The 20264-nt window shown below is 34.5% G+C and overlaps 1 protein-coding gene across 5 annotated transcripts; it reads right to left on the bottom strand.

The window, feature by feature from the left end:
• Positions 1–1481: 1481 nt before the first annotated feature.
• LOC100358266 (cysteine-rich secretory protein 2) lies at positions 1482–17012 on the bottom strand. 5 transcript variants are annotated; one of them, XR_011389008.1, is made up of 11 exons: positions 16856–17012; positions 15916–16019; positions 14385–14423; positions 11776–11846; positions 10160–10276; positions 9428–9515; positions 7195–7340; positions 6673–6770; positions 3800–3888; positions 2212–2307; positions 1482–2091 (listed from the first exon to the last, which is right to left on the bottom strand). XR_011389008.1 is itself a non-coding variant. In XM_008263033.3 (10 exons), the coding sequence occupies exons 3-10, from the start codon at positions 14395–14397 to the stop codon at positions 1964–1966; spliced, it is 750 nt and encodes a 249-aa protein (XP_008261255.1). In that variant the 5' UTR covers positions 14398–14423; positions 15916–16019; positions 16856–17011; the 3' UTR covers positions 1482–1963. The 5 variants fall into 5 exon arrangements, 4 of the variants coding, with proteins under 4 accessions (XP_008261255.1, XP_002714536.2, XP_051710600.1 ...); XM_008263033.3 differs by lacking the exon at positions 2212–2307 and having other exon boundaries at positions 16856–17011; XM_002714490.5 differs by lacking the exons at positions 2212–2307; positions 16856–17012 and adding an exon at positions 16807–16829.
• Between the last annotated feature and the right edge of the window lie 3252 nt (positions 17013–20264).

Genomic DNA, 20264 nt, shown 5'->3' with positions numbered 1-20264 from the left:
GTATTGATATTATTATATAAACAAAGAAAGCCTATCAGGGAGGGTATATAAAATTTTAAAAGCTGGCTAACAGGAATAGATTGGGGTTGATGAATATAGTATATTTTGTGCTTAATTCAGGGAAATATTTAACAAGGGGAATACAGATGAGGTTAATTCACATTCCCAATAAGGTCAACAGCAAAAGCAAAACACAGAGAAATTAAGAAATACATTGGTGACTGGAGAACAATATTAGTATAGTAAATGGATAATATAGAAAGAAGAATCCTATAGCTTTTACTCCTTTATGTGTGAGTAGTTTTGACCTATGCTTCTGAACCCAGTAAACCAAAGTTTATTTTCACACAGTAACCTTGAGTTTGTAACAATTGATAGCTTGTTCTTGTTTGAGCTTGGTTCCAACTCCAAACAATATCACCATCTGTGTCCCAGAAAGATAGAAATCCATGCCAAATGCTCACTAATCTTCTGCAACACATACCTTGTTCTCTCAAAGGTCAACTGACGGCTGCTTCAGCCTCCTGCTTTGTTACCTCTTAAAGCATGTAATTCTCTTTGAAATAAGGTTCACGAAATAAAGAAATGCATTTAGTGAACAAGGTGCTACAGCCCCACTTGATTTTTCAGTGAAATCATCTGAACCTAGAAATTTCCCTCCTAGGAGCTTCTAAGTTCAAAGTCATTCTTAGCTATAGAATGATTCAAATAATCTATTTCAATATCTTAGAAGCATCAATGGCTCATGTCATTTCAACATCTGGCCAGATCTATCCTACGACTACTGACAAAATTTTCCTTTTTGAGATTTTTTGTGCAATTTCTCATATTTAAAATGGGCCCACTTCACACTGCTGTTATCATCTAAAGAAAATTTATGCTAAGATTTATTACGTTGGCCTTTAATTGCTACAGAAAGCTACTTGAAGCAGGATTATTTAGAGAAAAGAGGATTATTTTGGCTCACAGTTTTGGTTCCTGAGCATCCAAACCACACAGCTCATATCTAGATTTGAGCAAGTGTGTACCTCTGTTCTCTCTCCCCCTATTCTTAGAGGATACAGTTACAGATGATACATTCTAATGGCCTTGTTTAAGTCTGCCCTACCTCTAAACACTATTGTTAGATTAATTTTTATCATCTTAATGCCATTAGCATAGATTTTTCAGGGTTAAATTCTTGTATGAGGTGAAAGGAAAAGATCATACTGAAAACACAGCGCTTATCAATGGTAAATCTCTCTAACAGAATGATAGTCATAAAAAGTTGCCAAAGTAATAAGTTTGTTTTCTTAAGGGCTGTGTTTGAAAATTCTATCTCCTTTTTGGTTTCTAATAAAAAATAAAGGGAGAAGATGAAAAGAAACAGAACTGGATTCCTTTTTTGTTTGAAATTTGATAGATTTGGTGTAGTCATTTATCTGGACTGAGTGTAGCTCAAGTCAGTTATTAAAACAGTAAAAACACTGCATTGGAACATCTTTGTGGTTGCTCAGATTAGTTTTTTATTCTAAAAGCTGATTTTTAACAAGTGCCATAGGAAAAATGTAGATGCCAAGCTTTAAGTTCATTCTTTACACAGGTGGAAATCATGTAGTAGGAATGCAAGGATGTTACAGTCTTTTCTCCTTTAGTGTGTTTCTGGACACGAAATTCTCCATTTTAATCCATGTGGTGGTGGTGTAAGTCCTATTGTTATATAACTTTCAACATCTTCAGTTTGACTCAATTCATTACATTTAAAGTGCAAAATTTCTATCAAAGTCCAGAGGTCATCATGGACTAGGATGCTATGGAAAATCATCGTATGATAAGAGATTTCTGTGAAGATTGAGGAGAAAAAAGATGCAAAGCTGTTGGGTATCAAATTCATAACTAACATAGCTACAATTTCCCCTGGCTGGTGTCAAGTAAGTAATGCAACCCTTCTCCACATTGTTCTGCAGAAGACACACAAGCCATTTTAGAAAATTTTGTCTTCACATAAGCAAGTAGCTTTGCATTTCTCCTTGAGTAATTCATGTTCACAGCCAGCTGTATTCTTCAAGGAGCCACAGTTGCTAAGGAGATCTTCAAACTCGCAGCTATTGGCTGTAACAAAAACAGGAAAGTTAGATCCTGGTTAATTTCCTTGGTAGAAGCAAAACAATCCATACATTTAAAGTGATTGAAGAAAAGGCTATAAACGAATAACAAGGTAGCATTACTCACACTGTGATAGGGCTCTATGACTTGAGGAAAAAATGAAGTATTTTGGTTGTGCTCAGTGATTATTCTGTCACTTTATTTCAAATTCGTGGTATGTTTCTAAAATGAATTGGCTCATTTTTCTTATTCAGCAATGAGAATAATTAAATCTCTTTATATCCTCAGAGTCCCCTATGGGGGCCAATAGTCACATGCAGCTATTAATACTAAGTGAAACATTGTTTCTTAATCTTACTACCCACATGTCAAAGTATTCAGAGACCTCACATGCTCCTAGGTTAAGCTAACAAGACACACATGCATAAATAACATTTACATCATCTCACACAATTGGACTGCATGGGTTTTACACTTCAACACTTTCCTTCTGGAGTAAGTTGTCTTTAAGATGGATACAGATGTAAAAAAGTGCAAACATGTCTATTTCCCCCTCAATGTTTCCAGTTGGATTCTCACTAAGGGCCCCAATTCAACAAGTCTAAAACTGAACTCATCATACTACATATAAGAGTGACAATTCTTTTTTTTTTTTTTTTTTTTTTTTGACAGGCAGAGTGGACAGTGAGAGAGAGAGACAGAGAAAAAGGGTCTTCCTTTTCCGTTGGTTCACCCCTCAAAGGCCACTCCGGCCAGCGCACTGCCGGAATCAAGGAGCCAGGTGCTTCTCCTGGTCTCCCATGCAGGTGCAGGACCCAGGGACTTGGGCCATCCTCCACTGCACTCCTGGGCCACAGCAGAGAGCTGGACTGGAAGAGGAGTGACCGGGACAGAATCCGGCACCCCAACCGGGACTAGAACCCCGTGTGCTGGCGCCGCAGGCAGAGGATTAGCCTATTGAGCCGCTGCGCCGGCCAAAAGAGTAACAATTCTTGGGGCAACCCCCTTGAAACCTTCCCACATACAAGTGCAATGGTGCTCCAACTAAAAAATCTAAGGCAGAAACAGGAATTTTTTGAACTCCTCTTTTCTTTTGATTAGCACTCAACCAGCATAGGTAACAAATCAAATATTGTTTTTGTTATTTATTTTGATATTACTATGGTAATAACATCCTTTTTTACAAAATCTACATATTTCAAGTTTCCTAGCTGAAGGTCAGGCAATTGTTTCTGCATGCTACTGCTAGAAAGCTCTTCAAATAACATGATTCTAACTTAGCCACATTTTGCTCAAGAAGTTCTTACTCTAGGCAAGTAGTGTTCAGCAGTGTTATACATATTATCTTTCTTTTATACTCGTTTAATAGTGTTGATATTTTCAATATTCTGAATTACAGTTGGGTCAGAAAGAATGCTATTCAATAGTGAATACATTTAAAAGGTAAAATTTCTCAGCGAATCAACTCTACCATCCATAATAATTAAAATGTATCCAACATGTTACTTGATGGTAAGTACTCCATTATGTTGTATGTAGTAATTACAAATGCAGTGTAGACCACTGCAGTGTATAAAATATTTAACACACTGATGAGCTTTTCCTTTTCGCATTAACACATTCTTTTTATTGCTTACTTTAGGGAATTTATTAATAAAAGAAAATGAATTAAGAATTGTTTAAAATAATAGCAAGTTAATTACTTCAAACTTACTACAAAGGCCGTTCTCACAGTGACCAGGGCAACTGGCACAAGGTATTCCTTGTTGGTAAGGAGTATTCTTTCTATTCACATTATTCCCTCTGAAATTTGAAATTTACAATATCAAATATTTTTACTTTGTTGTTGAGCTTACATTGTAAAGGCAGTATCAGCCACCATATATATACATAAATAATCATTCATATTTGGGGTTATATAACAAATCTGAAAAATTATAATTTTCAAGTATAACTCAGATAATAATTCAAGTTAATAACACGCTTCCCACATTGACCCCTATTCTTTGACCATTATTACACAGGATGACCAACAAAATTGAGATCACTAGATTCTAGGATTGTCAGAGCATATTTCAACTAATTACACCATCTTCATCTTCCAGTAGACCAGGTCAAATTGCTGAGACAGGAAAGGTGATGGTCCTGGGGCCAAGGGGTCCCAGTAGGGAAAAGAATATTCTAAACGGATGCAGTTGGAGACCTTTTTGCTTAGTGAAATAAACCATTCCCAAAAAGAAAAGTATCATGTTTTCACTGATTTGTGATATATATGAGTACAAAAAATGTAATGAATATGAGTGAAATTGACATTTTGATATTTGATTATTGTCTATAGACTATCTATATTCCTGAGGAACTGCAGTTTTTCTACTTTATACTTGTTGAATTCTTTATTTAGTGGAGGATTAAACTTACTATTATAAAGTAAATTGAAAGCATGTCATTCCAAATATAATAAGAAAAATAAGAAAGAAGGAGGAGAGGGGGTGTGAGCCAGGTGAGAAGAAATGGTGGGGTAGGAAGTAGTATCATTATGTTCTTAAAACTGTTTATATGAAATACATGAATTTTTTACCTTTATATAAAAAATGGATATAGTTAAGAATATTCAATGCTTTTAGTAGTACCATCTTGTATTTGAAAAATGAAAAAGCACCCTAATTTCTCAAAACTGGAGAAAATGATGTCCTGGTATTTTTTTTTTTTTTTTTGCTTTGTTTTGTTTTAATTCTAGATAGAGGTAGTTACTTTACGTTGTTAGTGGTGTGTTTGTTTAGTGACATGTAATGGGAAGGTGAGAGTAAGAATTTTATGCTTACACAAAATGAATTAGTTCAAAAACAAATTTGATAAACATCAGTATCCAGGGTGTAGTCACTTTATACTCACTAGCCTGCAATTCATTGATGATAATTATCTTAATTAATTTGTAACAACATAAGAGTGCAAATCTCAAAACTGAGTTGGGACATGAGTCCAAGGCAACACTATTGAAACTCCATCTCCCTTGCATAATACATATTCTGTGTACAGGCACTTTAAAAAATGTGAAATAGATATAGAAGTGTTCACAAGTGTTCACCCCCTTGCTTCCTCTCATTACTCACTCCAACCTTTACTTTAAGCATCTGGCTCCAGATGCCTCACTCTGGGAACCCAGAAGTGAGTTTGGATGCATTCTCCTGAGGACTTGATCCTCTCTACTGATCTTTAGGATCTGCTCACTGTAAAATGTCTTTGAATGTGACATTTCTCCAGCTGTAACCCAACATCAGCAGGTTTATCCAGAGTCTCAAAACAAATACTATAGGAGGTTTTTATGGGGAACCCCTGCTTGCAGTGGTAAAGAATGTCAAACATGAAGAAAATCAAAGCAGATAACTTGTGAATATTTATTAAATATTTGTATATTCATAGAATTTAAATGAAGACCTCAAAATGTGGTTAAGGAATTTTCTGCAAAATTCTAATCAAAGACTTAATATATTACCTTTTCAGGATTCTGAAATACATTAGAAGTCTCCTGAAAATATTTTTGAGTCTCCAAATAATGACTTATTTGTAAGGATAATAATATACAAACGTTTTCTTTTTAGATAAAGAAGAATAGTACCAATTGAGCTGAAAGAGCTAAAATCACATTATTTCAACTGAATTTGCTAATCCATCAACACATCTAGCTTAACCATCAAGTTTCTACACTCTTAGAGTGTGTAATCAACAAGAACAATGATAGCAAATTTGGAGAAATGCATACTACATATGTTTAAGGACTAACCGTGAGCCTTGGGGAAGACAACAGACAGAAAAGATAACATTTTTTTTCAAAAATTTATTTATTTATTTATTTATTAAACTTTTATTTAATAAATTTCGAAAGTACAACTTTTGGATTATAGTGGTTGTTCCCCCCATAACCACTCTCACACCCGCAAACCATCCCATCTCCTACTCCCTCTTCCATCCCATTCTTCATTAAGATTAATTTTAAATTATCTTTATATACAGAAGATCAACTTAGTGTACACTACATAAAGATTTTAACAGACTGCACCCACACAGACACACAAAGTATAAAGTACTGTTTGAAGATTAGGTTTACCATTAATTTTCATAGTACAACTCATTAAGGACAGAGATCTTACATGGGGAATATGTGCACAGTGACTCTCGTTGTTGATTCAACAACTGACACTCTTATTTATGATGTCAGTAATCACCCGAGGCAAAAAAAAAAAAAAAAAAAAAGATAACATTTTATAACTCAGGAACAAGTGCTTCTGATTCTCTGACAGTACTTTGATCTTGAAGACATTTTGAAAAATGTATTCTCTCTTTACACTGAAATATACTTTTTATTCTACTTTACAGAAATTTTGTTTACTGAATTTATCAAATGTTATATTAATAACATGTCCCAATTATTTTGAGATATTGGATGTGAATCATTTCTTCTGATCACAGGTACGTCTTTCTTATATATTTAATTCTGATGTATTTAAGATTTTTGATGATAGACAAAACATTTGAAATATAAAATTGAATATGGGATTATCTGCACTAAACTTTAAACTGCACACTTACGCAGGGCAATATTGGCAAACGTAGTAATATCTGAGGTTATCTTGATTAGGACAGAAGGCAATTCCACATCCAACACGGTAAGATGAGTACCAAACAAGCTAAAAATCCACAAAGCAAGAAATATATTAGAATATATTACAGGGAAAATATTAAAAGACAAATGATAACAAATATAGATGGAAGAAATGTTACTGCTGTATTTTGTAGTCATATACCTTAAGAAAATAAAATGTTTGATCAATGTCATAAAATTCTAACATTAAATTTTCATGGACATTCACCATTTTACCCATTTATAATATAAACACTATAGAGCATGCTTTCTGAGGAGTTTTTCAGACTTGAAGTAAAATGACAGCTCTAGATGAAGCATCAGCCAAATGTCAAGAGTATAGCACATCTACTCAGGTTGTTCCCTCAAAGTGAACATGTAAACTGGTAGCAATTTGGGGAAGCTTTCTCTGGGGAAGCTTTCTCTGTTAGAGCACTTGCGGTAGAGATGCTTTCAAATATTCCTCTTACCTGAGTATAATGTCCAACAATTGCATGGGGACTCTTGGGTCCTACACCATAGGTAAAATACTGGCTCTCATCAAACCAGTTTTGGATTGCATCTGACCAGGAAGTAGGGTCACTAGACATGTAGAGATTCTCACCACATTTTGTACCTAAGAAAAACCAGATTGTTCATGAGGAAAGTAAAAAAATCATTCAATGGAAATAAAAAAAATTACAACATAAGCATAAATATGCTTCATTCAAACGTAGGAACTGAAGTTGCAAACTGTTGAAAATACACAAGAAGAATGCCTTTTTTTTTTAAATCAGCAATAAAACTGATTAGAAGGCAAAACTGCCTCAAACATGGTAGCTGATTTGGACATGCATAACTTTATTGAGAGGATTTCATTCATTAAAAATATTTTTCCTTCCAGATGGTCAAACATGTATTTACTTACATGCTAAAATTTTCTTGTGTGTAAATGCTCCCCATTCTTGACTTTGTACTATGAGCTTCTGGAACACAGCTGCCAACTCTTATACTGTCTCCACTGCTGTGCCACCCTCACCAAAGAGTATTCATATCTATACAGGAGCCTGAATAAATGTTTATATACTTTTGTGAAATTTGAAGAAAGTGTTTATAATCAGTCTTTAAGAGGCCCAATCAAGGGACAACTGATGTCAGGGGGAACAATAGCTTTCTTTTATTTTTTTAAAGATTTATTTATTTATTTGAAAGTAAGAGTTACACAGAGAGAGAGAGGAGTGGCAGAGAGAGAGAGAGAGAGAGAGAGAGAGAGAATCTTCCATCCACTGGTTCGCCCCCTAGATGGCTGCAATGGCCGGATCTGTGCCGATCCAAAGGCAGGAGCCAGGAGCTTCTTCCAGGTCTTCCACGTGGGTGCAGGAGCCCAAGGACTTGGGCTATCTTGTACTACTTTCCCAGGCCATAGCAGAGAGCTGGATCAAAAGTGGAGCAGCTGGGATTCGAACCAGTGCCCATATGGGATGCAGGCACTGCAGCTGGCGGTTTTACGCACTATGCCATAGCGCCAGCCCCACAATAGCTTTCAAAACTTGTAAATCATCCCTTAATCAGGAAATCAAAATATTACAAGACCAAATCCTCCTCAGAGAGTTCCACATGTGCATGATAGCCCAGAAATATTTCTCTGTTTTTTGCAATCCACCAATATATATTCATATATATATATTTATTTTATATTTACAGCATATATCATATATAATATATGTGCTTTTGTAATTCAAACTCTACAGGCTGTTTACAGAGATTTTAAAATATTCTTGGGATTCTTTGTAAAGAGAAGAAGCGAAATTAAGAGTCTAACCAGAGACTTGTAACTTAAGACCATTTGTCTCAGTTTTTTACTGAATGCAGTCATCTTTCTTCATAATTTTATTATTATCATAGCAGCAACAATATAAATAATAATAGTTCACTTGAAACAACAGGCAAATTACCCACTGATTTCAAATTAGGCTTGCCTATGTGGATCCCAATCTTGATAGTGTATGTATTTTTCATAAAGTTAATGAGCACATGTTTCTATCTCTTTTTTTTTTTATAATACTTGATATGTATTATTGACTTTTTTCAGTCTAAATAATATTCTGTACATTGGTGGCACTCAGTACATACAAAATACTTGATTACTTGGTTTAAAAAATTAATGATCATACTCAAAATATTAATTTTATGTGAATTTTAATATGATGTATTTTAGTATGATTAAATAGTAAAAAATGTTTAATATTTTTAGAACAATACTAGGGACAATCAACATAATTTAATGTATTTATGAAGACAAAATCAGATTTCAAAACATTGAACAATTATTTATTATAAAAAGAACAGTGATTTAGAAATTAAAAATTTTCTGGTATGACACCTTTTCAGATTGTGTTCTGGGTTTGTCACTTAACTTTATAAACACAATTTTCTAACCTTTAAAATTGCAAAATAAAAAAAAAACACACACAGATGACACGTGACTTACTCTGAGCTAGTTGAGAGGAACAAATAATATGTAAGAAATTATTTGCATAATGTAAGCAATAAAGAAGTCCAAAATTGTTCATATCTTCACTATCTCTGCATCTCATACAGTTTTGAAGAGAGATTACTGTATAAGCAATCTATATTCACAAAATCTTTTTAATGTAATATCCCACCAAGGTCCACTTTTGTTTTATCTGTTAATTATTCAACAAATATTTCTAATTTACTTACTGGTTTTTCGGTCCTCTGGGTCACTGTGCTCTAAAGTGCACTTATTTGCCCACTTTTGAGCATTTACTGTTGCGTCTCTGCTCCATTCCTAAATATCATAGGAAAAAAAATACACAGATTCACCACAATGAGGCACATGGCTTATAATCTGATTGGTAGATTGATTATATCTTAAAACTTCCATATTATCTAATTATCACTGCTATTAATTTTTTTTTTTTTTGTATTTTAGGTGTTAGTGTTTCTCTGTCTGCCACAGCACCAGTTTCCACAGGAATTGAAGTCCATAGATGGTGAATCTAAGGAGTGAAATATCTAGAACCATGTTATTTAAGAGAGCTAACCAGCCACAGCTAGGATTTTAGGCAGTGTGATAACCTAAACATGGATTCATATGTGAAAAATTCTAATTATATTTCAATACTTGTATCCTGGCCTGGGTCATTCCGAACTTATTTTGTATACCACTGCATTTATATGGGAGATACCAACTTTCAGGGACTGTGACCTGGGAAGTTAACTTTTATTTATATAAAATGCCACTGATCTCGAAGAGTGAAACAAAAAGGTAAGGGAGATTTTTTTGAGATGAGAGTAGGAAAGAAAGTGAACAGAAAACAGGCTGGCTTTTTTAAACCACAAAAACCTGAAAAGAGGTGATTCCCCACTGCCTGCCCCTTTCACTGCTGGTACACTGGTTCACAGCACTACCCATCCATTATCTCCTCTTACCATCTTCAGCATGTTGCTGGCAGAGGGAGAGACTGCTTTCCTTAGCTCATTGTGTTTGTTTACAATCTCCTTTTGCACTTGTGTTTGGGTGGTTAACAAAGCAGTAAAAGCTGGATCCTAGAGAAAAATAAGAATTATTTTTAACGCTTTTGAAAATTATAATAGTGAATAATTCCAGAGAAAAAATCATGTGCATAAGATTTAGCTAATTTATGATAATACAGAATTATTAAAAACAAAGTTTTGAGCACTTCCAATAAAAATGAGACAAAATTATGAATTTTGCAGGGGATATAGTAGAGAAAAGCTTTGCAACAAGGAGTAATTCATGGCACAACAAATAACAACCTGTATTGGAGACACAAATGCAAATTTCTGGCTTCAAGAAATTTTTTATATGATTTTTATAGATATAGGGTAGATGATATTTTAGAACCTTAGGGCATATTCATTCCCATTTCTTTTGACTGCAGCAAAGTGACATAAGGGTGGAACCCGAAATTCATCTTGGACTTTCTTTGCCCTGAGATAAGGATTTGTATTTGGAGAAAGAATGTTGAGGACCAGCTGAAGTGCATGTCTCACATTCAATACTCAACTAAAATCATTCTACCTACTATGTGGCAGATTTTATGTTTTTTTTTCTTAAAAGAAGCTTTGCAATGTTTTTAAAAAATTTCTGGCTCCTGGCTTTGGCTCAGCACAGCCCTGACCATTGTAGGAAGATTCTCTCTCTCTCTCTGTCTCTCTCTCTCTTGCTCTTGCCCTCGTTCTCGCTCTCCCTGTCTCTGCTGCTTCTCTGTAACGCTAACTTTCAAATAAATAAATAAATCTAGAAAAATAAAAAGAAATGGGTGATACTGAATTAATAATGTATATTATTTATAATGAGTTGAGTGGTGATTTCCAAAAAGACATGTCATGTGCTTATCCCCAGAATGTGTGAGTGTTATCTTATTTTGGAATCAAAAAAGGCACTCTTTAAAGATACACTTAAAGATCTTAGATTGAAATCATCCTACGTTATCCAGTGGGCCATTAATCCAGTGACCCATATTTTATAAGAGACACACAGAGAGCAGACAGCAGTGTGAAGATGAAGGCAGAGATCAGAGTGATGGAGCCACACGTTTATCAATGCCAGGGACTGGCAGAAGCCACCAGATGCTGGGAATAAGGCAAGGTGTTGATCCCTTCTGGAACCTCCAGGAGCATCCGGTCTCAAGATACCTTGATTTCAGATTTCTGGCCTCTATAGCTGTGAAAGAATAAATTTCTGTCGTTCTAAGTTACAAGCTTATGATCTTGTGTCTCAGTAGCCCTAGGAATCAAATACATTTGTAAACTAAATATTCAAGGTACTATCATTTCATCATTATTGAAATTTATTGCTATTGTTTCTCTAAACCTTTGAAATGTGGTATCATACTTGCGCTACAATTTGTCTCATTCAAGCCTCATTTCAAGTGTTTAATCACTACATGTGACTGACAGCTATGTCAAGTCCTTTGAATAGCCGATGAGAACCTCATAGCATACCAGACACTTCCATCCTTGAAGTAGCTTGCTATCCACCTAGTTGCAGATAGTGCTGAGATTATCAATTTCAACCTTACCTTTCCTTCAGTGGGTAAAGATGGAAGCAGCACAGTAACCAGAAACAACACCACTGGGAATAAAGCCATTGCTAGAAATTAAGCAAAAGAAAACAAAAGCCTGCATTAGATCAAGCAGTGCATGGATTTCTGACTAAGAGGAAGAAAAATCAATGAAATTATCTTGCTTATCCAAAGGAACTGTGACCTTCAAATTTGCTAATAACATAATTAGTGAATAATTGACATAGTTCCAGTAGACTCATAGTGGAGCTGATCCTGTCTGTACTAAGGGCAGCAGTGAATAAAGTGAATAATTTGATTGATGCCTTTAAGGTGCAATTATAAATGATAGGGACATGTTGCCTTCTTTATCATGGTTTTGTTACCCTTATCTTACCAAAAGGAAAATATGGAAAAAACTCCACATTCCTTCATAGGTATTCATAGTACTAGCATCTATTATTCATCTCTATGTTTTGGAAAAGCTTACTTTCAATGTGTACTGTCTCTTTATTATTAAGATTTATTTTTATTTATTTGAAAGGCAGAGTTACAGAGAGAGAGAGGGGAAGAGAGAGAGAGAAAGAGAGAGAGAGAGAATGTTCTATCTGCTGGTTCACTCTCTGGATGCCGGTACTGCAGGGGGAGGCTTAACCTCTATGTCACAGAGCCAGCCCCCGTGTACTGTCTTTTGATTTGCTATTTTATATGAAAAGTATAATTATTTGTCCATTTTATGTATATCAGACTGCAATCAAGATTCCAGGATTGTGACCACATAGACATATATGTGCAACCAGTTCATTAATTATTTTTCTAATGGAACTCTTAGAAGTTGTGTTAATTTTCTTCCTTATACTCGTGTGTAATCTCAAATTTCCTGTGGAGAAAAAAATGCAAATACAATCAATGTATTAAAAGTTTAGCTGTTCAAGGAAGTTTAATACATGATTTGGTACACAGGTAATATTTTCATTAATTTTTGAAAAGTCATTCAGCATTTCATTGTCCATATTGTCCTTTCTTTTTTTTTCTTAAAATAATTTTAATTTTATTATGTAGTTTTTAAAACTGAAAACTATAACACTGATAAGATAATTAAAATTTTTACAAAAATGAGAAAAAAATTTTGTATACATCAATATAATAGTGTACATAATAGAAAAATAATCACCACTATCACTATTTCTGATTTCCTTCAAAAGTTTCAGGCTGTATTTGTTCTTAAATTTTTTATGTACAAAAAAAAACTCTTCAGTTTCAATTTAGTTGTTGAATTATCATAATATTCCCAGTAATATTTTCTTTTTTAATTTTATTTAATGAATATAAATTTCCAAAGTATAGCTTATGGATTACAATGGCTCCCCCACCCCCCCCAATAACTTCCCTCCACCCTCAACCCTCCCCTCTCCAGCTCCCTTTCCCCTTCCTTTCACATCAAGATTCTTTTTCAATTATCTTTATATATAGAAGATCAATTTAGTATATATTAAGTAAAGATTTCAACAGTTTACACCCACACATAAAACAAAGTGAAAAATACTGTTTGAGTACTAGTTATAGCATTTTTTAAACTTTTATTTAATGAATATAAATTTCCAAAGTACAGGTTATGGCTTACAATGGCTTCCCGCCCATAACGTCCCTCCCACCCGCAACCCTTCCCTTTCCCACTCCCTCTCCCCTTCCATTCACATATTGTCCTTTCTTACTGTATCAAAACGTCCTAGACATTTCGGATGAAGCAGTAAGACCATTTCACTTAGGAAGCACTCATCTTCCTGCCATTAATCTACTTCACTTATTTTGCTAATTAAAGTCCGCTTTGATTTGCTTCCAATGTGTGAGACTGCACTCCCAAATTCTTGGAGGGAAAGAAATTCTTCAAAAAATCATTTGCGATACATCTCAGACTTCACCAATTTGTAAATATTAGGCAATTGATCCTCAATGGTATGCCAATTAAATGAAGAAAATGAACATTTGTTAATGGTTTATGATAAAATTTGAAGTGTAATGCACTTTGCTGCTTTCTTGGGTATTACTCTTCAATTTTACAGATGAAAAAATAAAGGCCTAGATCAGTTAGCCCTTTTCAATGATAACTTTTTATTCAATATCAGAAATTAATTTTAATCCAATTAAAACTCAATATACACTGAAAGAGACATAGTTTCAACTGGGAAAAGCAAACAATGAATCATTGTTGCAGCACAATGGAGCCTTGCTGTTCCTATTTTAATAATTCATACACTACTGCATAATCATATATGTAATAGAAGTAAAACAATTAATATGGAAGTTTATATACATAAATAGCAACATTTTAAATTCTATTTAAGGTGATTTTAATATAATTATTTAAAAAAGCAATAAAGACAGGAATTAAGGAAATTATTTTTAGAATGAATATAAAAATTCATTGGATATTACATCTTTGTTTTGTAATAGTGCTACAATATTCCTTCTTAATTTTAAAAGTTTTATTGAAATCATTCTTAATAAAAATTTATCAAAATTTTAGAAAACATAGGTATATTTACTAAATATATAATTTTACCCATAGCAACCTAAAAATAAATGGCATAATAGAATATTCTTAAAATATTACTACTGCTACTCACTGTTGGTTCTCATAGCAGGATGTAATATCTGTTTAAACTCTAGAAAGGACAGTGGAGAGAAGTTATAGGAAAATATATATTGTACCCATTTCTGTTTTTGTAAATTCTGGTTTTCAAGTAAACCTAAGTTTAAAAGATTCTGGGAAGATAAGGGGGTGCACACAGAGAGGCTGGACAATGGGCACCAAAATACAGATAGAAGGAATAAGTTCTAGAGTTTCACAGCACAGTGGAGTGGCTATAGTTTACAATAACCTGCTATATATTTTATGAACATATAGAAGCAATGACAAGAAGAGGGAAATGCTAATGTTCCTGATTGGCTTAACACCCATTGTATGCATTTATTGAACTATCACACTGCACCACAGAAAAATGCACTATTATTAAAGATTTTGACACAGTGTAAGGAATTTAAAATGATAACTGATCATCACACATTGAATATATGTATTGAATTATGACATTGTATACCGCAAGTATAAACAATCTAAATAATGAAAAAAATTGTCATAAAAATTCTGAAATGATATTTTTCAAATCAGTGGCCTCAATTTTTATCACCATTTAATCAACAATGTTATGACATTATTTGCTTCCCACAAAGCATTAAGAGAAAGTAAACCATGATGTCTCCCTCTCACTAGCAAAGTTCCTCTCATCTTTTCAAGGATACCAAAATCTGGATTTTGCTTTTTTGACCTACTGCTTCTATACTCACCACTGAAGTCAGATTTATTACCAGGAACAAGGAGCCAGCATCATAGAGAGCGCCCATGGCTCTGCTTTCTCTGACTTTTACTTCCTACTTATCAGCTACTTACAGCTTAATGATTAGGAATACAGTTTTTGGAAGTCATTAGGTCTATGAAACTCTCACTGAGCTTCAGTGTCAAATTTCTCTATGTAAAATGTGGATTATCATATATTGTCAACTTTGAAAATTGAAAGTCATAATATATGCAAAACACCTAGTATAATCAATACTCATACACAATATGACATATTTGGTAGTGTGAGGATTCCTAAGATCTTTATATAAACATATATTATATTTAGTAGTTGATTTCAGAAGTGTTTATAAGACTTGTTTTGCCTTCTAGATGCCTTGGTGCGTGCGTATTAGGGAGGGATCAGAAAAATCTAATCAGGGATTCAAGTGTTCAAGACATGGTTCTGGCTTACTTTAGGAAAACTACCTAACATCTGTGTTGCTTATCATCATCAGTTCCTTGAAAGGTAAATATACATAAGAGCCTGAAGATTTTGCACAGCTCAGTCAATCAATAGGCTTGCCTTAGATGACATATTATTCCATAATTTAATAGACCATGATATGATACACTCTTCTCTGCTTCTCTCCTTCCCCATACTTTTTCACTCATCCAACATCTTTCAATCATCTTTGTTGCATCAATGAAAACAATGGTGAGAGCATATGAAATACTTCTCCATTCACTATAACTTCATGTTATCTCTACATTCATACATAGTTGAAAAGTTGGTTACCATTTTTTCTCTTGCCACTTACCAATCAAAAAGTACTGTGCCCTTTATGGCAGATGTTCTAAGACCAGGATGACATAGCTGTCTTAGGATGTCTGTAGGAGCAGCATGGTGTACAGTTTCATAGTGCTAAAAAATGGAATATTTAAAATAAATAAAAGAAGACTACTGTTATAGATAGTATCCATATTTTCTGTCACAAACTGAAAACTTGGCTCAACTATTTAGTTTTGTTCTCTAATTCATTAGTATATATGAAGTCACCATTATGACTATAATTTCCTCTAGAGATCAGTTTGTGTTTCTATGTCCTAGTTTTTGCTTCAAGCACTAACCTAAAAGTAGACTCTTTAAAAGAGTTCAACTAATTCTGGATTCCCTAGCTTCTCTGAAAAATCATAGCATACTTTCAATACTCCTAATCCCTTATCTAGGACTCCAACTCATGCACTATCTAAAGGATAATATCAGTAAGAAGTTTCAGACATACATGGATTTGGGAATTAAATTTTTAACTTCATGTTTTCATATGGAAGACAATGGATGACATAAAATCCAGAAGAGGCAATGACCATAAGTCTAAGTATTGTATACAACTTTGAATAACAGTACATTCAAAACATAAGAAACTAAGGCACTTAATTTGATTTCATGAAAGACCAGATTTAGAGACGTCCAACTTGTGTGAATTAATAGGTCTCAGGTACATAGGATGTTTTGTTTTATAAGATAAGTAAAGCATATGATAGATTAAACAGAGAGGTGCATTGAACGTCCTTGGTGGGTAAGTACTAAGCAATAATAGTGAACTATCTGCCCTGAAATCTGCCAATGTACCCTCGACAGTGCCCACAGGCATGGATGAAGACGAGCAATCCCCCCCTCCTCACAGATGTATCTCTCTGTCTTCACTCACCTTCCCGTGCCTGGTCGTTTCCATTCTCCCAGGCTACCCTAATACTTACCTCCTTCTCCTGAGCACAGGTCTTCGTGGTGTGGGGCCTAGCTGCGGCTGCTCGCCCCTCCTATGGCGATTGTCAGCTTTCCCCATTGCACCACGTGGGGGCGACGTCACAGGGCTTTATGCCTTCACAGCCATCTCGCTAAGTGGTTTCCTCCCATCGCTTCTCCATTTGTCCCTAGGATTGCGCCTAAAAACTTCAGTACATTTCTCGTTTTTTTTTTTTTATTCTTGGAATGTATACCCTATGAATTAGCTGAGGCTACCACACATACACAAAAATATTTATATTTATGATATACACCAATAATCTCGTACAGCCTAACTGAAAATGATTTTCAGTCAATTGCTTCTTAACTGCTTTCTTGCTTCCATTCTTGCTCCCTTACAAAATAGATTTCATTATATCACACTCCTTTTCAACATACGTTGATGACTTGCCACTTTACTTTTAATAATATACTAATTTATTTAAAAGTGTTTTTATTAAAAATGTTAACATGAAAATAATATATATATATATATATTAAAGGGCACTAGGTGATGTTTTGACATTTGCACTATGTAACCAGGTTTCTGCCTAATGCTGTTGCTTCTTTTCAAATTTTCTTAGCTTTTCTCTCTCTGCTTCAGCTCTTCTGGGCTTCTTGCCTTTACTTAACTATGTCAAGTTATTATCTATCTCAATAAATTTGTACTCACTTTTCTTTCTGTCAGAAGTCTTCTCCCTTAAAGAATCTAATTGGTTGTTCTCTCATTTCTATTGTGTTTCTGACCCAATATCATTTTCTCAGAGAGGATTTATCTGAAAAGTTGTTTAAATCCACCTTTCTTTCTCCAAGCCCATCCTTATCATGTTTTATCCTCTAGCAATTTTAGTTGATAATGTATATGATTTCTTAGTATCAGTCAAAATAGTTTTCCTTTTCTCTTTTCTACCAGAATGAGCTCCATATTATCTTCAACAAATATTTCTTAAGCTCAAGAAACAGTGATACACACTGTGATGATTACTATGAAAGAAAATACATGGAGTTGCAAGAGAATAAGAAAAAATTCTTCAGTTATCTTCTCACAGAAATATCTTTGATAGAATGTTTATTTTGCATTAGCTACTGCAGTAAGTAATAAGAAGGATGCTTTCAAATGGAGCTAATAGCAAACATACCTGCCTTGAGATATAAAAGATTTGAGGTGCTTCACAGAATTTAATGGGGTCATTGTACTGGATCATAGTAAGGGAGAGTAAAATGAAATGGGATTGGAGGGGAAAGTAGAAACTCATTCAGTTTCTTTCAGTTTGGTTTGAGTATGAATATGTGAATTCTCTAAATACTCAAGAATGCCATTGAAAAGTTATGAATGGAAACCAATTAGAAAATGTATTAAAGACTAAGAGATACTGCAAAAATAGCATCTGCGAATTACAGTAGCAGCCTTGGAGCTTCCTGCTTTCCCTTCCCTCAAGACTATGTATATCTTTGAAATTTTCAGTAAAGTCAGACACTGGATAAGCAAGTTTCAAATTTGACAGTGCAATTATTGGTATTATTTGAAAGGTTATGAAAAGATGACAAAATCATCTGTTTAACAATTGCACAGAAAAAGTGAAAGTTAGTCAGGGGAAGTCTGAAAGATCAATAATCAGATAATCTAGAGAAAAAATGTGAAGTTTCTGGGTGGCAAGAAAAAAAATCTTGCTCTTTTTAAATGCATTTTTTATTTATTTTTATTTTAGGTCTACAGAAAATTTGCTAACATAGTGGAGAGATCTGCATGTATTTCTCGTTCAGATTCACTTTCTGTATTGTTACCATTTTACATTTCCCTAGCACAATGATCAAAACTAAGAAATCAGAGTCACTGTTAATAATACTCTATACCTGGATTGTACCAATTTTCCCATTAATGGTTTTTTCTCTTCCAATATCCAATCCATGATAGCACATTGCATTTAATTCTCATGTCTCCTTATGCTCCCTTGGTTTGTGACTATTTCTCAAAATTTCCTGATTTTTCATGATTTTTAGTTTTGAGGAGTACTGTCAAATACTTCAGGGGTATTCTGTAGATTGTGCCTCAGTTTAGGTTTGTCTGATGTTTTAGCTCATTTGATTAGAGAGAGATTTTGATTTTCTTAGCGAGAATGTCACAGAGGATGAAGAACAGAATCCACATAACTAATCACTGATGGTGTTAATTTGGATCTGTTGGTTCATATGGAACTTGCCAACCCTCAACTTTATTGTTACTCTTTTGCTTCTTCCACATTTTAGTTCTTGGAAGTGAGTCACTAAATTCAACGAGTCTCAAAATGAAGAAGACTGAGTTGTGCCTTCTTGAGGGGGTATTTATGGAGATTATTTTTAATTCTTTTAAAAATGTTTCTAAAAGAAAATTTTTCTAAGGGAAAAGAGGTATAAAAAATAAAGTGTGATCATTTTCTATTGGAAAACTTGTGTAAATTGCAGTTAGCTTTGTGGTGCTGGGTTTAGTCGCCACATGTAACATGTGCCGGTTTCAGTTCTGGCTGTTCCTCATTCAACCCCGCTCCCTGCTAGTGGCTTGGGAGAAGCAGCAGAAGATGGACCAGGTGTTTGGGAATCTGCCACTCATGTGGTTAACCTGGATGGAGTTCTAGGTTCCTGCCTTTGGCCAGCCAAGCCCCAGTCATTACAGCCATTTTGGGAGTGAATCAGTGAATAGATTTGTCTTTCTCTGTCTTTCCCTCTCTCTTTCTGCAACTCTGCCTACCAAATAAATAAATAATGATTTTAAAGTGAATCAAAAGTCTTCATTAATCTTGGCAAACTTAAAGTTTGGGTTCCTTTAGGACACATTCAACTTAATTGTAGGTTGAGCTGAATGAGTGAGACAAAGGGTGAATGAATGAAACAGCATTAAATATAAAATATGTGGGGGCTGGCACTGCCACATAGCCGGTAACTGATATGCCTCCATCCCATATAGGGCTGGTTTAAGTTCTGGCTGCTCCACTTCTGATCCAGTTCTCTGCTAATGCACCTGGAAAAGCAGTAGAAAACAGTCCAAGTTCTTGGACCCCTGCACACATGTGGGATACCTGGAAAAACCTCCTGGCTTCTATCTTTGGCCTGGCCCTGCCCCTGCTGTTGCGGTCATTTGGGGAGTGAACCAGTGGATGGATGATCTTTCTCTCTCTCTCTCTGTCTAACTCTGACTTTCAAGTACATCTTTAAAAAATGGATTATATGTAAATGATTATTTGGAGGTATTTATTTATACAGCAGTGCTAGGAAAGATGACTGTTGGCCAGCATTTATGTGACAAAGCTAATACATTCCATTCTTACTGTACATTTTAATCTAGGAACATGATTTTCAATTTCAGCTCCGGAGCTTAATAACCATAGTTATAAAACAATACAACTTTCA

Source organism: Oryctolagus cuniculus, chromosome 5, assembly GCF_964237555.1.
Source record: "Oryctolagus cuniculus chromosome 5, mOryCun1.1, whole genome shotgun sequence".
NCBI lineage: Eukaryota > Metazoa > Chordata > Mammalia > Lagomorpha > Leporidae > Oryctolagus > Oryctolagus cuniculus.
Note: the sequence above shows the minus strand (reverse complement) of the source record. Positions and strands in the feature narration are given on the sequence as shown.